The sequence below is a fragment of the Sphaeramia orbicularis genome, chromosome 9 (assembly GCF_902148855.1).
Source record: "Sphaeramia orbicularis chromosome 9, fSphaOr1.1, whole genome shotgun sequence".
NCBI lineage: Eukaryota > Metazoa > Chordata > Actinopteri > Kurtiformes > Apogonidae > Sphaeramia > Sphaeramia orbicularis.
The window spans coordinates 23,172,173-23,196,625 of NC_043965.1; the positions used below are offsets into that span (position 1 = coordinate 23,172,173).

Consider the following 24,453-nt stretch of genomic DNA (forward strand, 5'->3'; position numbering starts at 1 on the left):
TGTCTTAAATATATAAAGATTAAATTTAAAAATAAATAAACAGCTCACCATTATTATCAAAAAGTGATAAATTTGTCAATAGTTTATTTGAAAGACAGACATTAATCAAGAGGACACACCATGTGAGGGCACATATACACATAAAAATATACATATGAAGGCACAAAATGGTTCATCTATACTTATCACCCGTAACATTACAATCACTGACTGGAGTGGTGTTAATCATATTATTTCACTGTAACAGCACCTTTTACTGAGTTGAATATACTTAGTCTGATGTTTTGGAAGCAACAAAAATGAGCAATGTCTGGAACTGAATGACTTTGACCAAGTCCATATTGTAATGGTGATGACTGGGTCAGAGCATCTCCACAACCGCAGGCCTTGTTGGGTGTTCCTAGTCTACAGTGGTTAGTAGCCTACCGACCAAAAATGGACAAAGGAGGGAAATCTCAATTTTAGACTTATTAAGCATCAGTGAGAGGTGTTGGACAAATAAATCCAATCCATGGAGGCCCCACCTCTCTACTTCTAGGACTTCAGCATCTGCTGATAATGTCTTGGTCCAAATACCACAGCACACCTTCAGAGGTCTGGTGGAGTCTAGGCCTCGGGTCAGAGCTGTTTTTGAGGAAAAAGTGGAACCTAGACAATATCAGACAGGTGGTAATAATGTTCTGATCCCATAGATGCTCGATTGGTTGAGATGCTGTTGTTGTTCTTTAGACCACTTCTGGTACTAACCACTTGGAATCCACTGGGAATAACAACAACATCTGGAGATACTCTGACTTAGTGGTTTGACCTTTACAATTTCTCCCTTGTCCAAGTTGTTCAGATCCATACTCTTGCCCAGTTTGCTGTTTCTAACACAACTTTGAGGTTTAAAAGTTCACTTGCTGTCGAATATATCCTACACTGGCAGGTCCCATTGTAATGAGATAATCAACATTAATACCACTTTTCCTGTCAGTGGTCAGAATGTTGTGACTGACTGGTGTAGGTCACTTTGTGAATATACATCAGGCTCAGGAGTAGTGGTTGGCATCATCACAGGCCTTGTCTCCAAGAGGGAACCGCTCTGCAACAAAACAACAAAGTTTCTAAGGAGGGAAGTTATAGTTTCAGGTCCAGTATACCCCCAAAGAAAATATTCTCTTGTTTTAATTGTAGAAAATTGACAAACCCCAGTGTTGTTTTTAAGTGATTCAAAAAGGAGTCATCTGTTTCTACATGAAAACATGCATTACAGAGAAGAAGGACGATCAGACCTGTGAAACATCTGGAGCACAGGTCCTCCTCCTGAGGGTCCAATGTGCTTCATTCGCTCCTCCCATCCCTTGGTGGGCCGGGTGAGCCTGGAGGGGTCTCTGTTGACTTGACCATCCACCTGCATGAGGAGAGGATGAGTTTTAGAACATGCAGTGCATTATTTGAGTCAGTTATGAAAAAATCCTTGATTACTTTCATTATTTTGGGGATATTTGTTGCTTTTTTTCTGTTCAATCCTTACCTTTTCCCTTAACTTTGCAGCAATTCTCTTCTGTCTTTCTTCTTCCTTTTTGCTCCTCAGCTGTTTCTCCTGAAGCTTAGCCTCCACTTTATGAAGGTCCTGCCAAAAGGAGGGGAAATCAGCAGTAATATTTCATCTGAGAATGAGCTTTTTTGTTCACAGTATAGAAATATATTCAAATGATGTTTATTCTTGGATTCCTTAAGAAGTACCCTTTCATTGAAGCGCTTGATGCCCTTTGTTGCCTCCTTCCTCCTTTCCTCCATCTCTCTCAGTTCTTCTTCTCTTCTCCTCCTCTGCTCTTCCTCCTCTTCCTCTCTTTTCAGACGTAGCTGCTCCTCAATGATCAGTTTTACTTCCAGCTGACGGCGCCGTTCTTCCTAGTAGACCAAAATTTTATTACGTAAATTTTTTACGTAAATATTTTTAACAAACTGTGCATTAGGTTTTGATTTCTACACTTTATGAACTAAGCAGTAAACTTATGTAGAAAATATCATACAATAGTAATTTGCTGTAAAATTCTGTCTTTTTTTCCACAAAGTTTGATTTACCTTTTCCTGCCTTCTTTTTTGTATTTCATCAGCCAGTCTCTGCTCCTCTTCCTGTTCCTCTTTCCTTCTCTTTTCTTTTTTCCACTCCTCCAGTCGCCATGCTGCCTCCTTCCTCTCCTCTTCAGTCCTGAAATAGACAAAAAGATAAAACAGACTTCCAAAGACTATAACCATCACTTCATGAGACACTTAACAATGGATTTGTTAGATGTCATGCAGTGACCTTAAGTATTTTCTGCTCCATCTTCTCTATTTTGTTTTTATTCTATTTCCTTATATCTTTCATTCACCTGTGCTTCTGAGTTTGAATCTTGACCTCTTTTTCCTTCCTCTCTGCCTCCTCTGCCTCCTCCTGACTCTGTATCCTGCCCTGGCGTTGCTGCTGCTTACTGGCTTTCCAACGCTGGATAGCCTGAGGTTGCAAAACGGAAATAAAGATGAAAACCTCACAATATATTACAAGCTCTAGCAGGGTTATTATTTTTACATTTGTCTACCTCTCTCTTCCTGTCTTGTAGGTGGATCAGCTCCTGATGCCAGTCCTCATGCTGCTCTATCTCCTCCAGAGTTTTACCAGGCAGGTACAGTTTGGCCTCCGCTCTGTAGGATGGTTGCCCACGGTGTTTTGTCCAAACCTGTAACGCAAACAAGTCTGAGTAAGTTTCACTGTCCCAAATTCTCTCTCTCTCTATGTGGTCTGTCCTTAGGCAGGTCCTGCACACACTAATCCTTTCCATTCATTTCTGTCCAGCGCGGTTTCTTTCATTGTGTGGTACATTTGTCCCTGCCTGATGTTATCCAGCATCATCATTCTTTCTCCCTCCCAATCTCTTCCCTTCTGCCCTTCCCAAGGTTATTATCGTTAACGAAAACTAACAAAATGACGAAAACTACAATTGAAAAATCATCTTCGTTAACTGAAATAAATAAAAACTATAATTAAAAGAAAAAAATGATAACCAACTGAAACTCTATTGTGTACTTATGAAACTAACTAAAACGTATAAAAATTATGGATAAAATTTCCTTCGTTTTCGTCAATTTCGAATTGATATGAAATAGATTTATTTCACTCCAGCAATTTTAGCTGTTGGCACCATATGACACTTTACGGTGCGTCGCTTGGTTTAGAGTCATCTTCTGGTCCCCACTGTACCTGGAAACATGGAGACTAAAGCAGCAGAGTCCTGTATGGGATTTATGTGAATACGACGGTGAAGAAGAGAAAAGATATGAAAAAACTAAAACTAATACTAAAACTAAGCATTTAGAAAAAAAACAAAAACTAATAAAAAGTAGCAAACCTGCTCTAAAAACTAATTGAAACTAACTGAATTAGAGAAAAAACAAGTCAAAACTAAATAAAACTAAACTATAATGAAAAATCCAAAACTATTATAACCTTGGCCCTTCCTTCAATCACCGTTCTCAGCAGTTCTTCTGATCTCAAAATATGTCCAATCCAACTAGCCTTTCTTTTCCAGATGGTGTCTAGTAATATTCTTCTTTCTCCTACTCTTCTCAAGACTTCTTCATTTCTCACTCTCTCCATTCAACTGATCTTTTCCATTCTTCTCCATATCCACATTTCCAGACTTTCCAATCACTTGATATCAGCTTTCTTCAACATCCAGGTTTCTGAGCCATACAGATGCACATTCCATATCAAGGTCTTGACCAGTATTTTCTTCAGATGGCAGTTGAGGTTCTTAGTGAGTAGCATTCGATGTTTGTTGAACACATCTTTGGCCATAGTGATTCTTGTTTTCACTTCCTTCTCGCTCCTTCCATCTTCAGTTATCAAGCTACCAAGGTATTTGAACTGATGGACCTGTTCAAGGATGTTACCATCAAAACTAATCTGTAGCTGCTGTTGTTCGCCTTTCTCGATCTTCATCACTTTGGTCTTGTTCTTGTTGATTGTCAGCTTATACCTCTCCACAGCCTCATTTAGCTTTGACATAGTGGCTTGGAGTCCTTCTGCAGTCCTTGCTATCATTGCTTGGTCATCACAAATTCTTGAACACATTTAATTTAAATACAGTCTCAGCAATGATACCTTGAGGAATGCTTGGTGGTCATATTGGTCCCAACCTCCATAAGATCCTCCTGTCCTCTGCAGAAAAGAGTCCAGGGCTCTGACCTCAGCAGGGAGGTCTCGGTCTAAGGGTTTGGTCTGTTGGGAGAGACAATGATTTGTCTGTCAGAGACCTATGTAGTGTAAGAATCTAACAAGCAGGTTGAAAAAGACATGGGAAAAACATTTTTGGTTATCTAATAATATATGAAACAGTTCTGATGCTTTTATTGCATCACTTATAGGAAATACAGAAAGCTGGATGATAAAGAGTTGCAGACCTTCACAATGGGAGCTTTGGAGCATTTTGGATCTGGTTTTACTGCAAGACTCCAGTTTTCAATCTTCTTCTCATAAGCAGTGATTTCTTGTCTACACGTCCTCTCCTCCTTTAAAAGTTCTTCAAAGCTGAAAGAAGTAAAACTCAAGTTAATATTTTTCATCTACACCAAGCTACAAATTATGTTATTACAGGATTTTCTAGTTTTCTGGTTACAGAGTGTAATCTCGTTAGTTTTAACTTTATCCTGTTACCTTGAGCGTTGCTCCTCTTTTAGTGTGTTGATTGAGGTCTCTACCTCAGACATTATTTCCTTTAGTTTTTCAATCACTGAAAACAAAAAAGTAAATGGTACTGAAAGTGTCTTGATAGTACAAAGAATAATGTAAGATTTTTACACAGTACCAGTCAAAAATTTGGACATAACTCAGCATTTAGTGGTATTTCTTTGTTTTTATTACTTTCTACAATGTAGGTTAATAATTAAAACAATGAAAGAATGCTAATGGAAGTATGTAGCAAAGTGAAAGTGTTATATAATCCACCTTAGGTTTTATATTTTAGATTCTTCAAAGCAGCCACCTTTTGCCTTTCACTGTCTTGGCATTCTTTGAATCAGATTCATGAGGTAATCAAATGGAATATTTTTTTCGTGAACAGATGTGCCTTGTTAAAGTTCATTCGTGGCTTCTTATTATGCTTGATACGATCAGTTTGTGTGGAGGTAGGATTGGAACATAGATCTACACTGTGAATAGTCCCATTCAACTACTGTTTGAATGTGTAATATGGAAAGAACCACTCAATTATGTAAAGAGAAATCACAGTCTTTCACTACTTTAAGACATGAAGGTCAGTAAATCCAGACAATTTCAAGAACTTTGAATGTACCTTCCAGTACATATGATTTTTCATGTCTTTCTGAGATGCATAACAAGTGAGTGGATGGTTTCTACATGTTAAGTATGGAGGAGGAGGTGTGATGGCTATACCAGTGACACTGTTGGTGATTTATGCAAAATTCAAGGCACACTTAACTAATATGACTAAAACATTCTGCGGTGACGTGTCATTCCATCTGGTTCGCACTTTGTGGGACCATTATTTGTTTTTCAACATGATAATATGTAAGGGCTATTTGACCAAGATGGACAGTGATGGAGTGCTGCTACAGAGGACATGGCCTCTGCAATCACCCAACTTAAACCCAACTGAAATAATTTGGGATGAGTTGTATCGTACAGTGAAGACAAAGCAGCCAATAAGGGCACAGCACCTCTGGCAACTCCTGACAATTGGAAAACTGTTCCAAGTGACAACATCATGAATCTGAGAGAATGCCAATAGTGTTCAAAGCTCTCATCAAAGCAAAAATTGATTGTTTATAAACCATATTCTATTTTTGTTTACTACATAATTCCATATGTGTTCCTTCACGGCCTTGATGTCTCTAATATTGATATACAATGCAGAAAATAATTTTAGAAAATAAAGATAAAACATTGCATACGAAGTTGTGTCCAAACTTTTGACTGGTTACACTGATGCTTTAATTTTAAATGAGTTTACTTACATTCAGGAGTTGGCTTCACATCTATGAGCTGTTTCTGAAACTTCCTCACACCATTGTGAATCTTCAACAGTTGTTTTTTAAGATTCAGCTCTAAACAGGAAACAAAGATTAAGTAGTTTAGCACTGTTTGATTTCACTGCTTATGTCAAAGATGGACAAGACATCGACATAGTGGCTGCTGCTATGTGACTGTATCTTCACAGGTTAATATTTTATCAGATGTCTTTTCAGGTAAATGTCAACAATCTTAAATAGTGATACACATATATATATTTTTAAAATTAATCCCACTTGCTGCATTTCTTTCTTCCTCCAGAACTCTGTAATAGTCTTCCAATTCTCCACATACATCGATCCAGCCATTCTTCCTGCACTGAACAATCAGTGTCCTCTCTTTCTCTAACTTTTCAATCCTGTGAAGACGGATAAAAAAAAACTTAGGACTTTGAAGACCTAAAAGTGAAATGTGTAAATTCTCCTGAGTAGATACACTTACAGCCTTCTGCTTTTCTCAGCTTCCCTGAGGAACTGTACAGCTTTGTGTCTGGCCTGTCTTTGATCCACATTGTCACTGTAAGGGTCTCCCTCTCCCTGCTCAAGTCAGACATAGAAAACACAAAAACTGAGAACATATACATATCTTTTTTGTGTGTGTGTGTCTCATTTAATTCATATTGAGCCCCTGCAGTTGTTGCTGTCATGACTGCAGTTGTATTTTTTTTCATCGAAATATTTTTTTTAACAACTTTATTAACAACATTTGAGTATACAGTACAAAATTTTAAACAAATATCAAGATGTCAAAAGAGAAAAAAGCATTTGAACATATAAGTTTAAGAAAATAATGCATAGATTTAAAAATACAAAGCATAAAATACAAATTATAATTAGAAAAAAAAAGTAAACAAATAATTAATCTGACAAATATAAATAAATGCAACAGAGAGTTCAGTCAGTATTGAAAAATTGTTTATAAACAGCCAATGTGTTAGTGCTTTTTTTTTTTGTTTTGTTTTTAAATTATATATGAATTCTAAAGATTTAATATAATTTCCAAATTCTAATAGGAAGATTTTAAAATTTGGGAGTGTTTTAGTATATCTGTTTTTATGTATATGAAATTTTCCAAATAATATGAACAAATGTACAATAAATTCTAGATTGTTAGTATCATGTTTAAAATAAGTTATAACATTTTGGGATGTTATATTTATTTTATTGTTACTTTTAGATATGATATAATTTTCAATTTTGGACCAAAAATTAGAAGAATGTTCACATAAAAAGAATAAGTGTAAAGTAGATTCAGATTCAGATTGACAAAAGTTGCATATTTCTTCCACATCATAAAATCGACACAAAATAGCGTTGAAGGGATATATGTTATGTAAAATTTTGAGATGTAAAATTTATAATTTGGTTTGTAACACAGTATTTATATGGTAATGACCATGCTTTTGATCACTCAATTTTAGAAAAAGCTGAATTCCATACTGCTTTACCTCTGGGGGAGATTTTCTTCTTTTCATTCAATGCATTGCGTATATGTCTGTTATTACAGCTCGAACTAAAAATATTAATGCCATTAATCAATAAACAAGGTTTATTTGTCTGTGATGTTAGATAACTAAGATGATTTTTCATAAGTAAGACAATACCATTAGGGATCGCTTTGAATACGTAGTTATATTCTTTATTTGGAATTGGAAACGAATTTATTGTCATAAATTGTTCATATCTTAATAAGTTCCCATCTTTGTCAAAGAGGTCATTAATGAAAATAATGTCTTTGTCAATCCAGCTCTGTAAAAAAATGATTTCTTTCTAACAATAATGTTTTCATTATTCCAAATATTAGCTTTGTGTGGAGAAAAACTGTGTGTATAGAAAAGTTTCCAAGAAAGTAGAGCTTGTTGATAGAATTTAGAAAGTTTCAAAGGGAGTCTGGTGATATTATTCTTTTTTTTATTTTTATTTTTTTTCTTCCAAATATGACAACTTGATGAGAGGCATTTTTGCGTCACTGCGTCCGATAATAGACACGTGATTCCATCAATAACATTATTGTAAATAATTATGCTTTCATATTCGGACACTGTTTAAGATTAAATTACAACGACAAACGTTCGCGAAAACGTACCTCCGATTAAAGTACGCGAGTAGAATGTATAAAGAACACAAAATAAGTCTTAGCAAGCAGTTTTCCTCCCTTATATTTAACACTGGTAAGGATAGCAGTTTAGCTAGCTAACGAAAGCTAGCTAAACTTTACTACATTTAAACCTCTGAAAAGAAGTGAGTGAATAGTTTATATCAGGGTTTTAATAAAAATAATAGCTACCGAGCAGTGGTTTTCAGCGCAATGAGTGGTTGCTAAGGTGGCCATCTTTAACCGAAACTGTAAACACAACAAACTTTACTTATAATGTCAGTGTTTACATTGCAGTTCACAAATGACACCAGCAGAGGGCGCCGCGTGTTATCAGTATATTGCATTGCTCTGTGTAATAAATAGATTTTATATTGCCCAGGGACTGAAAGGCTGCACAGAAACAGCACATGTGTTTCCAGGAAGGCTACAAGACTGGAACAAACCTGCAATTTAACAAGGAGAAAGTAACCATGACAACAGATTTAGATGCACGAAAGGAGAAAAAGCTGAAGTCCCCTCAATGCACCACAGATATTATGTCATGAGCTATGAGTTCTGTTTTATTTAACAGCATTCAGTATAGTGTGAAATCAGAGGCTGCTTCTGACACATTCATATCTGTACTTTTCATCTGTGCTCTGCAAGGAATGAGAAGTATATCCAGAATGACTTAAATAAGCAGCGTTTTTCTCTCTGTGAACTTATTACGCAACGTGCTTCCTTCCTTACTATATAAATTTATATATATAGCTCTGTCTTGCAGCTCAGTTCTTACAGCCTGCACCCTGCTACAACTAGATGTTTAGAGTTACAAGTGCATCACACTCTCTCAGATATCTGCCCATGTTGTCTACCAAGGCCTTCCTTGGTTATTTCTGTACCAGCCTTTTTATGATGGCCAGCAGCTATAATTATTAGAAGAGCTGGCCAGAGTGACAGTCAGATAGAAGAAGGAGGGAGAAAGAGGGAGTTAAGAAGGAATATAAATAGACATCTGAATCCATTATTGAGTGCAGATATTGGGAATGGTCTATCCCATGGGTGCAGAGTGTAGACCGTGCAGAGGCAGAGTCGCAACATAAATAGCAACTGTTCTCCTTAATGAAGAGTGTTACAATTTCATGTCTTCATTCTCGCTGAGGGATTCGCTTAATTTGATAAATGAGACAATGTTCTGAACAGCTCACCAGTTGGCATAGCAGATCTGATAAACACAATGTTACAAAGGGGGGAATTTCCACACAGAGATGTTTTGATTGGAATTATTTAAATGTCAAAAGAGTTGGAATGTTTAATTAACCATTCATCCTGAAGGAAGGAAAGACTGCCCAGGCATCCCTCACATAAAAAATTACTTCATGATCATTTATATCCAGTATTGAGGTGGAAAGAAGCAAAGTTCTTTGGGGTTTTAACTGGATAGTGTTTAATTATTTTCTCGTTTGTTGCACAGATAGATCTGAGTTCAACTTCAGTTATACAAACTTCTGTGTCATGTGACAAAGTTTCACAAAAGGTCACATGAGAGTTACTGTCCCGTCTCCATGGCAACAAAGCAAACTTGGTTCCTAAAAAACAAGCCGAAAAAGAAAGAGATGTGGTGAAGTTTCGGATTAGGTTTTGTTCATTTATTTATTTTGGTAAGCCACTCTGTCCAAAATTAAGAATTAAATGTTGCATTGTGAATGTAAACTTGAGTGAAGCCCGAAAACATGTGACCTATGACACCAGTAAAATCACAGGTATTGGCAAGAAATTAAAAAAGAATTTACTTTTGACCTCTGAGCTAATAGGTTATTTGGAAATGTTATGAGATATGATCACTGTAAACTGAGAGGACAGTTTTTCATTCAGACTGGGACCCTTCCTGCTGCCAGTTCTATGAATTAGACAGGCTGATTAATGGCATCTGCCACAGTGTTTATTCATGTGTGCGTCTGTGTGTGAGGTTGCAGGAATATTCATTCCCATTCTTACGCCACTAGTGAAAGTGTTTACGTATGTTCCCTGCAGGTGTCGGCCTGTTGTTGAACAGTAAAGATTTCAGCCACTTTGCCTGCTACATAAGGGTTAACGATGTCAACTAACACAAACACACATAAACCATATGCACAGACAGAAATGCATATGTTTGTGGACACACACACACACACATGCACGCACGCACGCACGCACGCACGCACGCACACACACACACACACACACACACACACACACACACACACAATTTGTCCTGACACCTGACTAGTGCTGTAACTGTATATGGTGTTAAAATGTAATATGATCAGGCAGTGTCCTGCACATGTCAGGCATGTTAGACTCAAACCAGCACATAGCCAGTGTGAGAACATGTGAGTGTGTGTGTGTATCAGTAAATTACTTGAGCTGTGTGTAGTTGGGAAAGCAGGGGGAAAGTGATCAGTGTAATTGCTATTCCTGCTGTGCATCAGACTCATAAACACACTGATCTAACAGCAATAACAGTTTAAAATGTATACTTGTTCAGAACTTAATGTCTATGCAAAAAAGTTTGTAAAGACACTGAGTTGTATTTTATGATTTTTTTAAAAAACATTTTGTGATATTTAATCCTTATCTTTGGCAATAACAATGCCAATGCAAAGACTCATCTGTGCTTATATCTCACAGAATTTTCTTGCAGAATATGGAAAGACAGAATATTGGGTATTAAAATAACACTAAGATGCAATCAAGAATCAGATGTAAATTGCTCCAAGACTCATATGGTAAACAGCCTTTAATGAGTCTCTTATGAGTGAGCTAATTTAAGATCATGTCATTCCTCAAGTCTTGAGACTTCTATTTGGTGGAGGCGATATGTAATGCTATACATACATTTTTTATTTCTGAAACCACAATAAATTTGCCACCACTTGGAGCTGGGTATGTCACCAGCCCCTGTTTGGATACATATTTATTCTTTAATGTGGCTCCTACGCAGATGGCCTCTCACATATCTGCTGTGACAAACAGTAAATCCTTATTTCACCTATGCTCTCCATAAGGCTGAGACCTTTCCTTGCTGTCCTCATATGACCTCGCAGAGAACCCACAGGGCCTTCACTGAGTGGCGAAGTGCTAAATCTTCTGTGCTGAATATAAAATGTTAAGGTTCACAGGTCAGTCTTGACCATTTCAAAACAGCATTTAACGCCTTAATTTATGTCTGTAGGTGTTTTATCATGTCACGTCATCAACATTAGCAGTTGTCACTTGTAGATGCTAAAATGTTATTATGAGCTTTTAAAAACATGAACAGAACAGCCTCTACTCCCTGATAATGGAAATTAACAATTTAGTCCGTTTTGTTCAGATTCTATCTTTTTTGGTCTATGTGGCATTACTTTTATTTGTATTATTATTAGAGTCATTTTGATCAATGTAATGTTGTAAAATCCATATATTAGTGGTGTGAAACCAAACTTTTAACTTACACTGACACACAAAAGTGCATCAGTGAAATTAGAGGAGTCAGTCCCAGAGTAAAGTCAGATCATTTTCAATTCCTGTGAAATAATGCAGTGATTTATTCAGCGATTTATGCCTTAAATATCTAACTAATAAAGACAAGGCTCATGCACGTCACCCATGCTGTCAGAGCTCGTCTGCTCCGGCTTTGCTGAAAGGACACTTCCCTTAGAACATCATTGACTGTCAGATCACACAAAATCTGGTTGCACACTCCTGCATGTGCAATGAGGTTTACTGTTACAAAAATATGTCCCACAGCAGTGGAGCGGTTAATAGTTGTGGGCTTGTAGACTGAGTGAGACTTGAGTTCAAGGTGGTTTTCATATACTGGACTGTAACTGAGCCAGATGAATAAGATTTGGTCTTCTATGAATAAATGAACAGCCACAAGAGTGTAACTGTCAGACCACATCGAACAAAAATGGTAAAGCAATGTCATGTGAAAGGGTTTGTTAACCCAGAGCACCTCTGCTTGTTCGACAGTACATTACATTGACTGTCTTAAAGCCCGTTGAAGAAGCAAAGTAAATCATATTACAGTAAAATGTCATGGCGTCTGTTAAATAAGCATCAGCTGAAGTCTGCTCACATGGGGTTTATCTTTTTTTTTTGGTTAACTTCTATGTGTGAGTGTGCAGGAGAGTGAGACAGAGAAAGAGAGCGAGGGAGCTAATGTTACAGAGATGACCTGTGGAGTTGATTGCACATGTGCCGTCAAGGGTTCACAGGGTGTGCGTTTGTACATGCAATGCTGTGGGAGTGTTTGTGTGCATGAGTGTGGTTTAATGGGCAGGCTGGTCGCTCTAAAGTCCACGGCTGGTGTCATTCTACCCCTGGTATTTTATTAGGAGGCTGCAGATGGGGATGTGTGAGCACAAGTGCATTTTCCATTGAAAAACCTCACCTCTTAATTCTGCATGCAGGCAACTATGAGGCTATTTTTAGTACACGCCTGCTATGAGCAAGCATAAGCAGTCACATATTAATATTTGTCATGTTTTTTATTCTTCCGTTCCTTCTTTTTTTTTTCTTCTTCACACCTCCAAATGTGTGAAGTGTGCTTTCACTTTTCTTAGCACAAACCTCCAAAGAAGTTCTCATTCATTTCCAAGTTGATGAAATTATAGAAATGATTAAACCCACGCCTTCTTTAAAGCTGCATCATACTTTAACATGGACACATGGTTGAAATTTTACACGGTCACAAGGCTTGGGCTCAGTATCTATTACAGTATTTAGGAAATCACAGTTTATGTTTTATGTTTTTACCTGATTTTACACAGAAGGTTCAGACAGTGGATGATGTTATCACTTGAGTGTCTTGAAAATATTAAAAACACTTCTTTGAAACCTGCTAAAACTGGTTCTAACCAGCACACCAGATTTTCCACAGCCTTGGCCAAATTTGTCTTCTTTCATAGAGTGTGACTCCCAGAGCTCAGTGGCTTTCAGAATTTTAACAATAAGCCTCAAAGTGACAGGAACATCCAATGGCAACAACAAGAATTAAAGCCGATAATAAAACCAGACATTTCTGTTCATTTTTTAATCCATGAAATCACTTCTCTACATGACTTTTCTCCACTAAGGCTACATAAATTTATATCCACAAGGATATCCTTGCCTTCTCATGCCTAAAGTATTTGAGCAATGGAAAAAGTGGGATTTCTACTTTAATTTTGGCTTTGTTTATTCATTCTTCTTTGCTGCTCCCATGAGTCTTTCTCATAATCCCACGTTGCCCCATGCCAGTCAAAGCTTTGACTAGGGTTTGCTGTGTGAATGTTCTCAGACACTCCCTATATGTCACACATTGAACACTAAAGTGTGTTTGTCACTCCTACCAAGTCTGGTGTTTCGTCATCATTAGACTATTACAATTTCTCTGGCATCTCTTCTCTTTGTCATGGATCAGATTGGATTTAATGTCCTCATTAGACATGTACTGGTCCACCTGATACTGCCTACACGTGTTTTACCTCCCCCAAAGAGGTTATGTGATCACCTGAGTCTGTCTGTCTGTCACCAGGATTACGTAAAAACTACTGCTTTGATTTTCACGAAACAAAGGAGGAATCCCTTAAGTTATAAAATTGTGAGATGGTGAAAATTGAGGGAGGGTTGTGTTGGAGGTGTGCATTACCTTATATCTGATGAAAGTGTAACAGCACAAATACAACCTCAGGATCTCATCATCAAGTGAAAGTCCGAGTCGTCATGTGTGATCTTTCTGTGATCGCATGTGGTGGAAACACAGCTAGAGAGAGAGAGATGTAAAGGTTTAGAGTGGGGTATCAGCTGCAGCGGTGTGATCATGGGTAATGGACACCGGCAGGCTGGAGCATCTACAGACACTGGATCCGTCTCTGTCTATCCCTGGCAGCTCAGGACCCGAGCAAACGCTACCGTCGCTCTTTGTGTAAATTATCAACTGCTGATAGGCGCCAGTGCAGAGAGAGGGATACAGTGTGAATATGTGTATGTGTGGGTGTGGACTGTATGCTTGTGTTATATTTGGGCACCGGCAGCATGACAATTAATCAACAAATAAACAGGAAAATGCTAGAAGCCAGTGATACAGAATACAACACAATGCATTACAGTAGATACTTAAACCTACTGTAGAAACGCTGAAATTTGACATGTTTTATGAAATCTACATTATGTGTCAGTACATTTGAGGCAAGGCTTCTGGTCTGACCACGATTGCTCTTTTATCTGCAATACTTTGCGCCCACATGCTCAGGTCTGCATTCAATTCAGCACTGCAGTGAAATACCAGGCCGGTACTGCACACTATGATTAAATAGAAAAGGAGGTACCTTGTGGAAATCATACATTCTCAAAAAGAGCGTGGGCTTGTCTGATGAGTCAGTGTTGCTTTGTGGCAGATGGTTTGGCATTGGCAACGAATGTGGGCACAGCCAAGAACAGCCTGATCAAGAGGGACGGTAATGCTGTAACGTATCCTCCAAACAAGAAACATGAAAAGGTTTTAATATAATGCTTTCCTATGTAATGCTTTCCTCTGCCCTCTTGACCTGTGTGCATTTCACTGAACAGAAGGAAATCCTGCTGTACATGACAAAGTGAACACTGTAAACACAAATACACAGTGCAACACGGTGACATTGTTGATTTAAGATATGCAAATAAAACGTGAGATGTGTTGAACATTTCAGTAGCCGCCACTATCATTATTTCTGCTGATTCATAATGACATAGCCACACCTGAACTACAGGTTAGGTAATAAAGCTGTTTCCTGCACATCAACTGTAATTGCAGCCTGACATTAAGTAACTTACAAAGGCCTAACAGTTAATACAGGGGCAACACGCAACATGTAACCCACCTTGGTTTTTCATTTTTTGAACTTTTACCCTCTGGCAGACATTTCCGGACATTAAAGGCCAGTACAAACCATCTAAAAAACAGTTTCTATCTTAGAGCCATAATTGCGATGAAAACTGCCAGACACTAATACAAGTGTGAAAATGCTGAATGTTGTCTATGTGTATATGACAATGTTTTATGTGTTTTTTGTACTTACAATGGTGCTTTTCTATGCTGCTTTTTTTCATATTTATGCCATCCAGTTTTTATTTTTTATTTTTTTTATTTTTCAGTTTTTATACTCTTTTATACATTATTTATACTTTTATGGCACCTAAAGAGGATTACACTTATAATTTTGTTGTACCTGTACAATGACAATAAAGGGCATCTATTCTATTCTATTCTATTCTATTCTATTCTATTCTATTCTATTCTATTCTATTCTATTCAATAACAACTTTATCAGCACAGTCAGTATAACCTGTTTTGTTTTTATCTCTGAAAATGATCTGCATTCAGAGAAATATCAAAGTAGGTACAAGGAAAGGGAAGTTGTGTCTCATTTCCCTGTAACACAAGCTAATTTCAGCTCCACAAACTTCCATTTAAAGCATCTACAAACACATTCAAAATCTTAAAATCTCATCTTCCAGCTGGACTTCGAATATTCTCACAGATAAAACTTGTAGAACTTCTTTAAAATGCATCCCCATCTGTTAAATAATCACATCAGAATATGCATCTCATTTTCATCGTTCATCGGGTAATATAACAAAAATTATTAAAAAAAAAAAAAAAAAAAAAGGGCAACTGAGGAAGCATTAAAACCTTAAAAATATGTCAAGAATGGTGATAGAAAATGAATACAAGACTATTCATTAACCCTTTCATGCATGAATTATGAGAACCTTAGTCAAGATTTTTTTTTTCTGGAGTGTTTTTATATCTCCTTAGGCATAAAAAAAAATTGCAATCAAGTTTTTTTTTCATGGAGTTACAAAAATGTCCATGCATTTAACTTTTTAAGTAAAGAAACATGTATTTAAAACCCAATATCAGGAAGTAAAATGAAAACAATGAAATAAAAACATTTTTAAGGCTGCCAATTTGATGTTTTCTCACATTTTAACATACTCTAATGCTAGCTATTACCTCATATAATATGCAAAGAACAACTCTTTTTATCTAACAAATAACAACTGATTTACACTTAAACATGTTACTGCTGATCAGGTTTATCAAGAACAGCAAAGTTATAGTAATGGTATGAATTGCGGTGTATTATGGGATGTTGCATAAGTGTCCACTGTGTTGGCTGATATGGAACTAATACAACAAAACCTATAAATATACAAGAGAACAGCTGGAGAATAACGGTCCACTGTAGTGACCAAAATGCATGAAAGGGTTAAAATAAATGAAAGTTCATATGAATGATTCAGCTGAAGAAAAGTGTCTGGCTAATAACAGCAGAGGATTTTCTTTTGTGTGCGTTCTTTGCATATTGTGTGCAGTGAATTTGTGTATTTGTTATTATAATCACTGCCATGCCAGCTAATTCTCTCTCTCTAAATATATATGTGTGTGCGGTGTTTTGACAGCTGACTCAAAGTGGAAAGTTGTGTTGCTAGCGCACAGTTTGCAGAACAGCAATCAGTCTTTCTCTCTCTCTCACATACACACACAAACACACACAAACACAAACACACACAAACAATTCATCTTCTACTGTTTCTCTGCCTCACACACACTCACACAATTAGCCCGGCCTCTGGTCCAATCAGAGCTCTGCGTTGGAGAGAGGCAGAAAGAGACAGAGCAGGGTAGAAACCATGGTGCCTGGTCCAGACCAGTATCAGTTTCAGACCACAGTGATCCCCATGTTAATACCCTGCCTGTCTATTTTAGCCACATGGGCTCTTATGTAATCAGTAGCGTTTTCCCAGTGCTACTTTCTCAGTCACCACCTTATCATTTTACATTTAGCAGGTGCTGCCTTCATCCACGGCAATGCAGTGTCAGTCCATCAAAGTAAACAAGAAAACAGTGCAGGACTTTGGTGATTCGGCACAGCGGTTTAAAAAGTCCAGTGCGGACAGATTTACTATCCCGTGGCTGAATGCCTAAGGGGGTTCATCCATGTCCTGTAGATGTGTCCAAAACAAAGTGCAGATGGGCACTCGAATGAAGGATGCCACACCATCTAGCGAGTGGAAACTTATCTGAACTCCAGAGTGTTTGTGGAGCAGTTCATTTAGGTCATTAAAACAGTGGCATTCAGATTGGGATGGCACCAAAGACCTGGATTAACATGCCTCAGTACAGTCCATGAAGGGGTCCTCTTACTAGCGGTGTGCTTAAATAGAGTAAAAAGAGTGGTGGACCTACAAGAATCTACATGGAGAGGTGAAGGGATGGTGATAGGACTTGGTGCATGGAAGGACAGAGTGTGGGAATTGGGTTAGGGTTATACAGTATATGTAAATCGACTGAACAAAATATCAACAAAAGAGGTATTATAGTGTAAGTTATTAGGAAGTCAAGCCCTAAATCAACACGTTAAGTTTTCTTGATGAACAACAGACACCATTAAATCACCCATTGATTTCTGAACTGACATTTTGAAGCCGGTAATTTATGACTCGACAATGGCTATGTTGGCTGTTCGAACTGAAAGTGACCATAAATGGACAAAAAGGTCAGAGCTGCAAGGGGTTAAAAGCCATGTGCAAGTGGTGATGACATGGGTGAATAAATACTGAATTAAATACTGAATCGCGGCCCCGGTAAAATGGTAAACTTCACCAAGCACTACAATAACAAAGTCATTTTTGAAAGTCCAACTCAACAGGTGAGAGAGGTGTCATACAAGCTTGTAACAGTCTTCTTTAAACTCTGAGATTTAATAAACAAAGGAAAAAAATGAAAGCGGACCACCAGATCATGTATTAGGGCAGGGGTGTCAAAGTCATTTTAGTTCACATCTATTCTGGGTCACTGGCAATCTATGAACCCAATTTGGTATGAATTCAACCAGTAGTTTTGCTGTTAAAGTGTTATCAAACAAAGAAACAAACCGAACCAAAAACAATCCTCCTTGCCTCCCCTTTGGGAGGGGCAGGGTAATAACCTATAAATAATGACAACTCTAAATTTGTCTCTTTGTTTCAGCGCAAAAAAAAAAAAAGTCAAATTACAATGTCTACATTTCCAAACTATCTTTAACAAAAAAATGTCAATAACCTGGGCAACTATGAGCAACCTGAAATTCCTAAAGAAAATAAGTGCAATTTTAAACTATTATACCTCAGCTTATCATTAACATGTGCATTACAACTTATAGATCGCAGTGGATCTACAAATACACAAAACATTTAGTAACAGGCATCTGGAACTGAAAAATATATAATTTATGATCAAAACAACCTTGACTGCCAATGTTCTCTGTGCAATTTTCATACTTTACAAATTCAGCCCGTGAGCCATATGTTTGACAACCCTAAATTAAAGGGGTTCTAAGAAAGTGATACAAAATGTAGAGTTTTAAGAACACAAAGGTTAGTGGGGCACAAGCGTCTATGGTGGCGCTGTCCCACCTTGGCCTCCTGTAGATCCATGTCTGAGTAAGAACGTCATCTAAAGTCCAGTAATTAACCTCCAAACATCTGGTTTGACGGTTTAGAGCTGCAGAGGATGACATGTGATGGCTGGTGGTTCATAGCGATCTGATGGTCCCAATGAAACCATCAGATTATTTATTTATTTATTTATTTTGATGAATCCTATAGTTAGGATGGCTCAGGCTGCTCTTAGTTCTGCTGCTATAGGCTTAGACTGCTGGGAGACTCATCTGGATACACTGAGCTCTTCTCTGCTCCTCCTCCTCTCTGACCTCCTCTCTGCTCCTCTTTCTCCCTGACCTTTTCTCTCCTAATTTTCTCTTCTATTTACGCCCCAGTGAATACATGTTACTGACTTGACTTCTTCCCTGGAGTCTCTGTGCTTTATCGCCTCACAGATTTTCCCAGGATCATCTCTGGACCTGCTGCTGTGGTCCTGCCTCTCTCCTGCCTTCACTGTCATCACTCACTTATCCGTATAGTTATGGTAGTGTTCACTATACAGTTCCATAGCTGTTCTAGTTCAGTTATCTGTGCATCAACTGCATCCATGTATCTCCCCCTACTTCCCCCCCTCTCCCCCAGTTTCTCTCTATCTCTGTCGCTCTCTCTTTTTCTCTTTCTTTACCCTCTCTCTTCAACCCCAACTGGTCAAGGCAGACGTCCATCCTCCTGGACTCTGGGTCTGCTCGGGGTTTCTGCTGTTAAAGGGAAGTTTTTCCTTCCACTGTCACCAGTCACAAGTGTTTGCTCCTGGAGGATTCTGTTGGGTTTCTGTAAATTGGCTTAGAGTCTGGTTTTGACCAGCTCTATATGTAAAGTGTCATGAGGTAACTTTTGTTATGATTTGGCACTATATAAATAAAATTTGATTTGATTTGATTTCAGTAAAAAAAAATATCTTACCGAGACCATTAAATAATTGCCTTGATTGGAAACAGTGTGATGAAACAGATTTTTCAGATACATTTTTTCTTTTATTTTTTAAGGAATTTTTCTGTGTTGTTGTTTTTAAACTGTGAAACTTATATCCCCTACAAAGGACAAAAATACATCACTAGGTCTAGGGAAGTAAAGAAAGTCACTTCAGAGTTTGTGTAGCTACCATCTGTCTTCTAATGGCAAGTTCTTTCAACCATTTTGAGCCCAGACAGTAGCTTATTTTATCGTTGTCCTTGGACGCAGATTCATTCACATATCACATTAGCATTACATTTTGATGGATGAGATTTTTTTGGTTTGGGTAGTTTTCTGCTTGGAAAATATTATTTTTTAAAATAAGGCTTTATATATTTGGTCACTTTCAACACACAGCTCTCAGAAATCTTTCTGTTTGTTCAGTTGTGACCCATAAGATGCAAAAATAACATTAAATATAGAATTTTTGCAGCTTCACTGGACAGAGAGATACAATTTATTTTTATTTTAGTTTTGTTTTTTCTACTTTGTCACTTCCCTGTGGATCAGACTTTGGCATTACTCACTCTATTCAAGCCTCTGGGGAACTGAAGTGGAGTTTTAGCTGAATACTGGGACAGATCGAAGATGTCTGTTGACTGAGGCGAGTTCACCTGCAGGTATTCAAAGATGGAGCAGCACAAGCTTAATGTAGGACAGCCTTCCAACAGGGCATTATTCAGCCCTAAATATAGAGAGGACAGAAGTAGGCTGAACTGACAGCACTGCCAAAAGGCTACAAAAATAAGCCACGATGTGAGGCCTTGTGTACACTGACTGAAGGTTGTGCCTTTATCCTACGTAGTGACTCAGATTTAAGGTGAGCACGATCATTTGCAGCAGTTATCCCCTTGTTCTGAGTACATTTCCACTGCATCCTGTTTATTTCAGTTCTCTCATAAGAAAGCTGTTGCTGGCAGTGAATCTGTTGGGAGAATTCACCAAGTTCGCGGGTAACCCTCTGACTCACTACACCCCCATCCTGCTGCACTAGAACAAAATATTATGCAGCTAATATCCCAAAGAAAAATCCCAGCTTGAAAATGTGTCGTTCTATTCTCACAGTTTGCAAAATCACTTTCCTCTAGCATCTCAGAGCTCATTTCAGGCATTGTTTAGGTTCAATTTGTTTGTTAACACTCTAGCAGCAAAACTATTGGTTGAATTCATAGCAAATGTGGTTTATAGATTGCCAGTGACCCAGAATAGATCTCATTACATTTTGGGAAAAATAGGTCAAAGTTACAATTTTTTATGGATCTTTTAAATCTTTTTTTTTCTTCCCCACTTACTCATAATGGGCAAAATTTCAAATGTATGTAGCAGCAAAACTATTGGTTGAATTCATACCAAATTGACTTTATAGATTGCCAGTGACCCAGAATGGATCTCATTACATTTGGGAGCAGTAGGTCAAAATTCAAATTAAATTTATTTATTTATTATTTTTACAACTTTATCATATTTCCATATCAACCACATTGACATCATTAAAGCATTTCTTTCAAATGTTGTGAACTTGCCCCCCCCATCCAGGTGGCATCCCCACAAATACATCCACATAAACACACATGCATCAAATGGGCAAACAGAACACCGAAGAAAAAAAAAAAAAAAAAAAAGAAATATACACAAGTACAAAAAAGAGACAGACCGAAAAAAAAAAAGACTCAAACCAATCTGTGGTGATCATTCTGGTCATACCACCAACATTCTGGACCTCTGGCATAAGAAAAACATCCCAGCAGTCAGAGTGTGGGCATTGAGAAGACTAGGATGCCAGTCAAAGAGTGAGAAAGAAAGAAAAAGTAAAAACAAGGAGTCAGGCAAATGCAGGCTCTTCATATAAGTTATGAACCGTGACCGGGTTCTGTCATATTTATCGTCCAACCCGTGTACCTTATACCTAATTTTTTCCAGGTACAATCCCAACATCACCTCTCTAATCCAATGAACATAGGCAGGAGGGTTCTTCCCCGTCCAGTTCAGCAATACCAGACGGCAGGCATGCAACGATGCAAAGGCAATTGCATTTTTGTGGAGATGGGACAACTTTAACTCATCACTCAAATTCTTAATGAATTTTTAAAATCTTCCCATGTACTTATAATGGGTGAAATATGTGTGAGGCGGGGGTGTCAAACTCATTTTAGTTCAGGGGCCACATTCAGCCCAATTTGATCTCCAGTGGGCCGGACCAGTAAAATAATAACAGTGAAAAAATTAAAATTATATTATGACCAGGTTTACATCTACAACGTTTACTTAAAAATCTGAATAACATGAACAACTTGAACTGTCTTAAGAAAAACAAGTGCGATTTTTAACAATATTATGCCTCGGTTTATCAGTTTATCGTTTATTCATGTGCATTACAATCACACAAAACATTTAGTAACAGGCAGAATATTAGTACAATTACATTTACTTTTCTTAAGACATTTCCGTTTGTTCATATTTGTTCAGGTTATTCACATTTTTTGTAAAAGTATAGTTTGGTAATGTAAAAATTTTCATGTAATTTTACTTTTTTACACCAAAAAAACAAAGAGAGAATTGGGGTTGTCAGTATTTATAGGTTATAATGATAATATTTTACTGGTTCTGACCCACTTGAAATCTAATTGGACTGTATGTGTCTGTATGTGGAACCTGAATTAAAATGATTTTGATACCATCGATAGTTAATATCTTCATTGTAATTTTTGCATTTCACAAATTCATCCCGTGGGCCAGATTGGACCCTTTGGCAGGCCGTATTTTGCCCCCGGGCCGCATGATTGACACCTGTGGTGTGAGGGGTGGGGGTTGTTGTGCCTGGCACCACTTGTTACCTTTATTACAGTTAGCCAGTAAACTCACAGCACTTTTAACTTCTAAGCATCCATTCACATGCACATGATCATTTGCATATTTTACTCTGCACTGTGACGAGCCTTAACCTGCTTCATAAGACCGTAAACTAAACATGACTAATAAACAAGCCCTGTTGACATTCCTCCTGAACACAGTATATAGGTTAATGGAAATTCACACAGCTGAGATAACAGGTTAGGAAAATGATGTTAGAGGAGTCACATTGATTTTCCACAGTAATATATTGCTTTTCAGATGGCACGTGTAACACAAGATAAAAATAAAATCCTGCAAATCAATAATCATGTGACACCCTGTGCGCTATCTTTACAGAGTAATCCTGGGTGTGGTTATGACGAGGCACAATTCAGTAGAGTAACAACAGTCCTCTAAATGGCCCTGCCAGTAAATCACATGAATTTACAACAGTTTTTAACCCTTGACTGTGAAGATATTGAAAGTAGGTCTGCATTTCTGGCTCTTCCTGTAACTCATTCTCAACAATATCTATCGATGATTATCCATTTCTGGCTGATTTATTGATTTATGACCGTTCTTTTACTGTATTCACAATGAGTTGAAGTGGCATTGTGGATATGATCTAATTGTCTTTTTTATTATCGGGGTTATTGTTGTACTTTTTATTGACTGCCATCTGTATGTCAAATTGCCCCTCGGGGACATTAAACTTTCCTTCCAGTCTGGTCTAAACAAAAACAAGCTTCCACAGCATCGTGTTTGTCTTTTCCTTTCACCACTGGTTTCCTCAGGTCAGCTAAGCTTTTGGTCCAGATCCAAGAACTATTGTAGTCTGTTAAGTGACAGTATCTAGGTCAGATTTAAATAGTTGGGTGTTGTAGATACTTGTTAGACCGTAGTTAAAAAGTCCCTAGAGATCACAAACTCACAATCTAAAACCCAGAAAATAGATTTATGTAATCCTGCTCTGCTATGCCACACACAACAGCAGATAGTATGAAAAAAAAAAACAAAAAACAAAAAAAAAAAACCCCGAACCTGTTTTGTTCCACCTCAGCTGGCCAGAAGACACAAAAACACACACATACCGTGACTCATTAAGAAATTCCCACTCTGTGCTTTGCTACAGATCCTGGCAGTGACTCATCAGAGCATTCAGGATAGGTGTGACATTCAGGGACTCGTTGCTGCTGTAGGAAACAGGTGGTGAGTTCAGCTGTGAGAGGAAAGTGAAGAAAAAAACTGTGGTGATAAATGAACACTTTCATTCATTTTGATCAAATATTATGAAATGATGAATATAAATCTGTGATCAGAGAACAGACAAGGACAGTTTTCCTGTGATGTTCTTACAAACTAACAAACCATCTACTGCAAATACACATTATAGGGTTTTTCTTAAAACTGTAAATTCTGGTTTTTATACAATAACACACCAATCCAATCATTGTTTCCTGAGATTTAAGTGTAAACCAGCTGATATTGTTTAATTGCTTATGCTTAGACCTAAAGGCACCGTAGGAAGGAAACAGTATTCAAATATGTAAACCAACCTGCTTGATAACATGACATTTATAAAAACGAAGCAAAACTGTAGACTAGTCCTTTTTTTTTCAGGCTTATTTGTCGTATGAGTTGCTGGTAAATGTCCAGAAGGTGGAGAGGTGCTAAAGTGGGTGTTTGCTCTTGTATTTCAATACAGAACATTGAATTTTTCATGATAAAATGTGCAGTATAAGTGAGTGATGCACACACTCAGCTGCTCAACAAGTATTGAGCAAACAACCCATAATTCATGTTGTTTTTACTGGGGTCACTTCTTGGAACTGAGTGAATGCACATCATGAGCGATGTCAAAGGTTTCTCTGGCCACATTCCAGTCCAGAGGGGTCCTCAGTACAGCCGCTCCCAGTTCAAGTATCTGGAACAAGTCCACTGTTCAGTGATGGTGCAGGAAATGAGCAGAAGAATAAACTCTATCAATCTGAACGTATAAGGAAACAGCCAAACAATCAGCTGGTTCAGGAAAAACATTTCTCAGCAGCAGAGTAGCATCACTC

At 37.7% G+C, this 24,453-nt stretch overlaps 1 protein-coding gene across 1 annotated transcript; it reads right to left on the reverse strand.

Moving 5' to 3' along the window:
- Positions 1–56: 56 nt before the first annotated feature.
- On the reverse strand, positions 57–8,393 carry ccdc112 (coiled-coil domain containing 112). Its single transcript, XM_030143611.1, has 14 exons — positions 8,342–8,393; positions 6,497–6,594; positions 6,292–6,413; positions 6,001–6,090; positions 4,682–4,757; positions 4,429–4,555; positions 4,130–4,246; positions 2,568–2,705; positions 2,361–2,482; positions 2,071–2,197; positions 1,729–1,896; positions 1,517–1,615; positions 1,275–1,393; positions 57–1,084 (listed from the first exon to the last, which is right to left on the reverse strand). Exons 1-14 carry the CDS (start codon positions 8,384–8,386, stop codon positions 1,054–1,056), a joined length of 1,479 nt encoding a protein of 492 aa, XP_029999471.1. The 5' UTR covers positions 8,387–8,393; the 3' UTR covers positions 57–1,053.
- Positions 8,394–24,453: the final 16,060 nt, after the last annotated feature.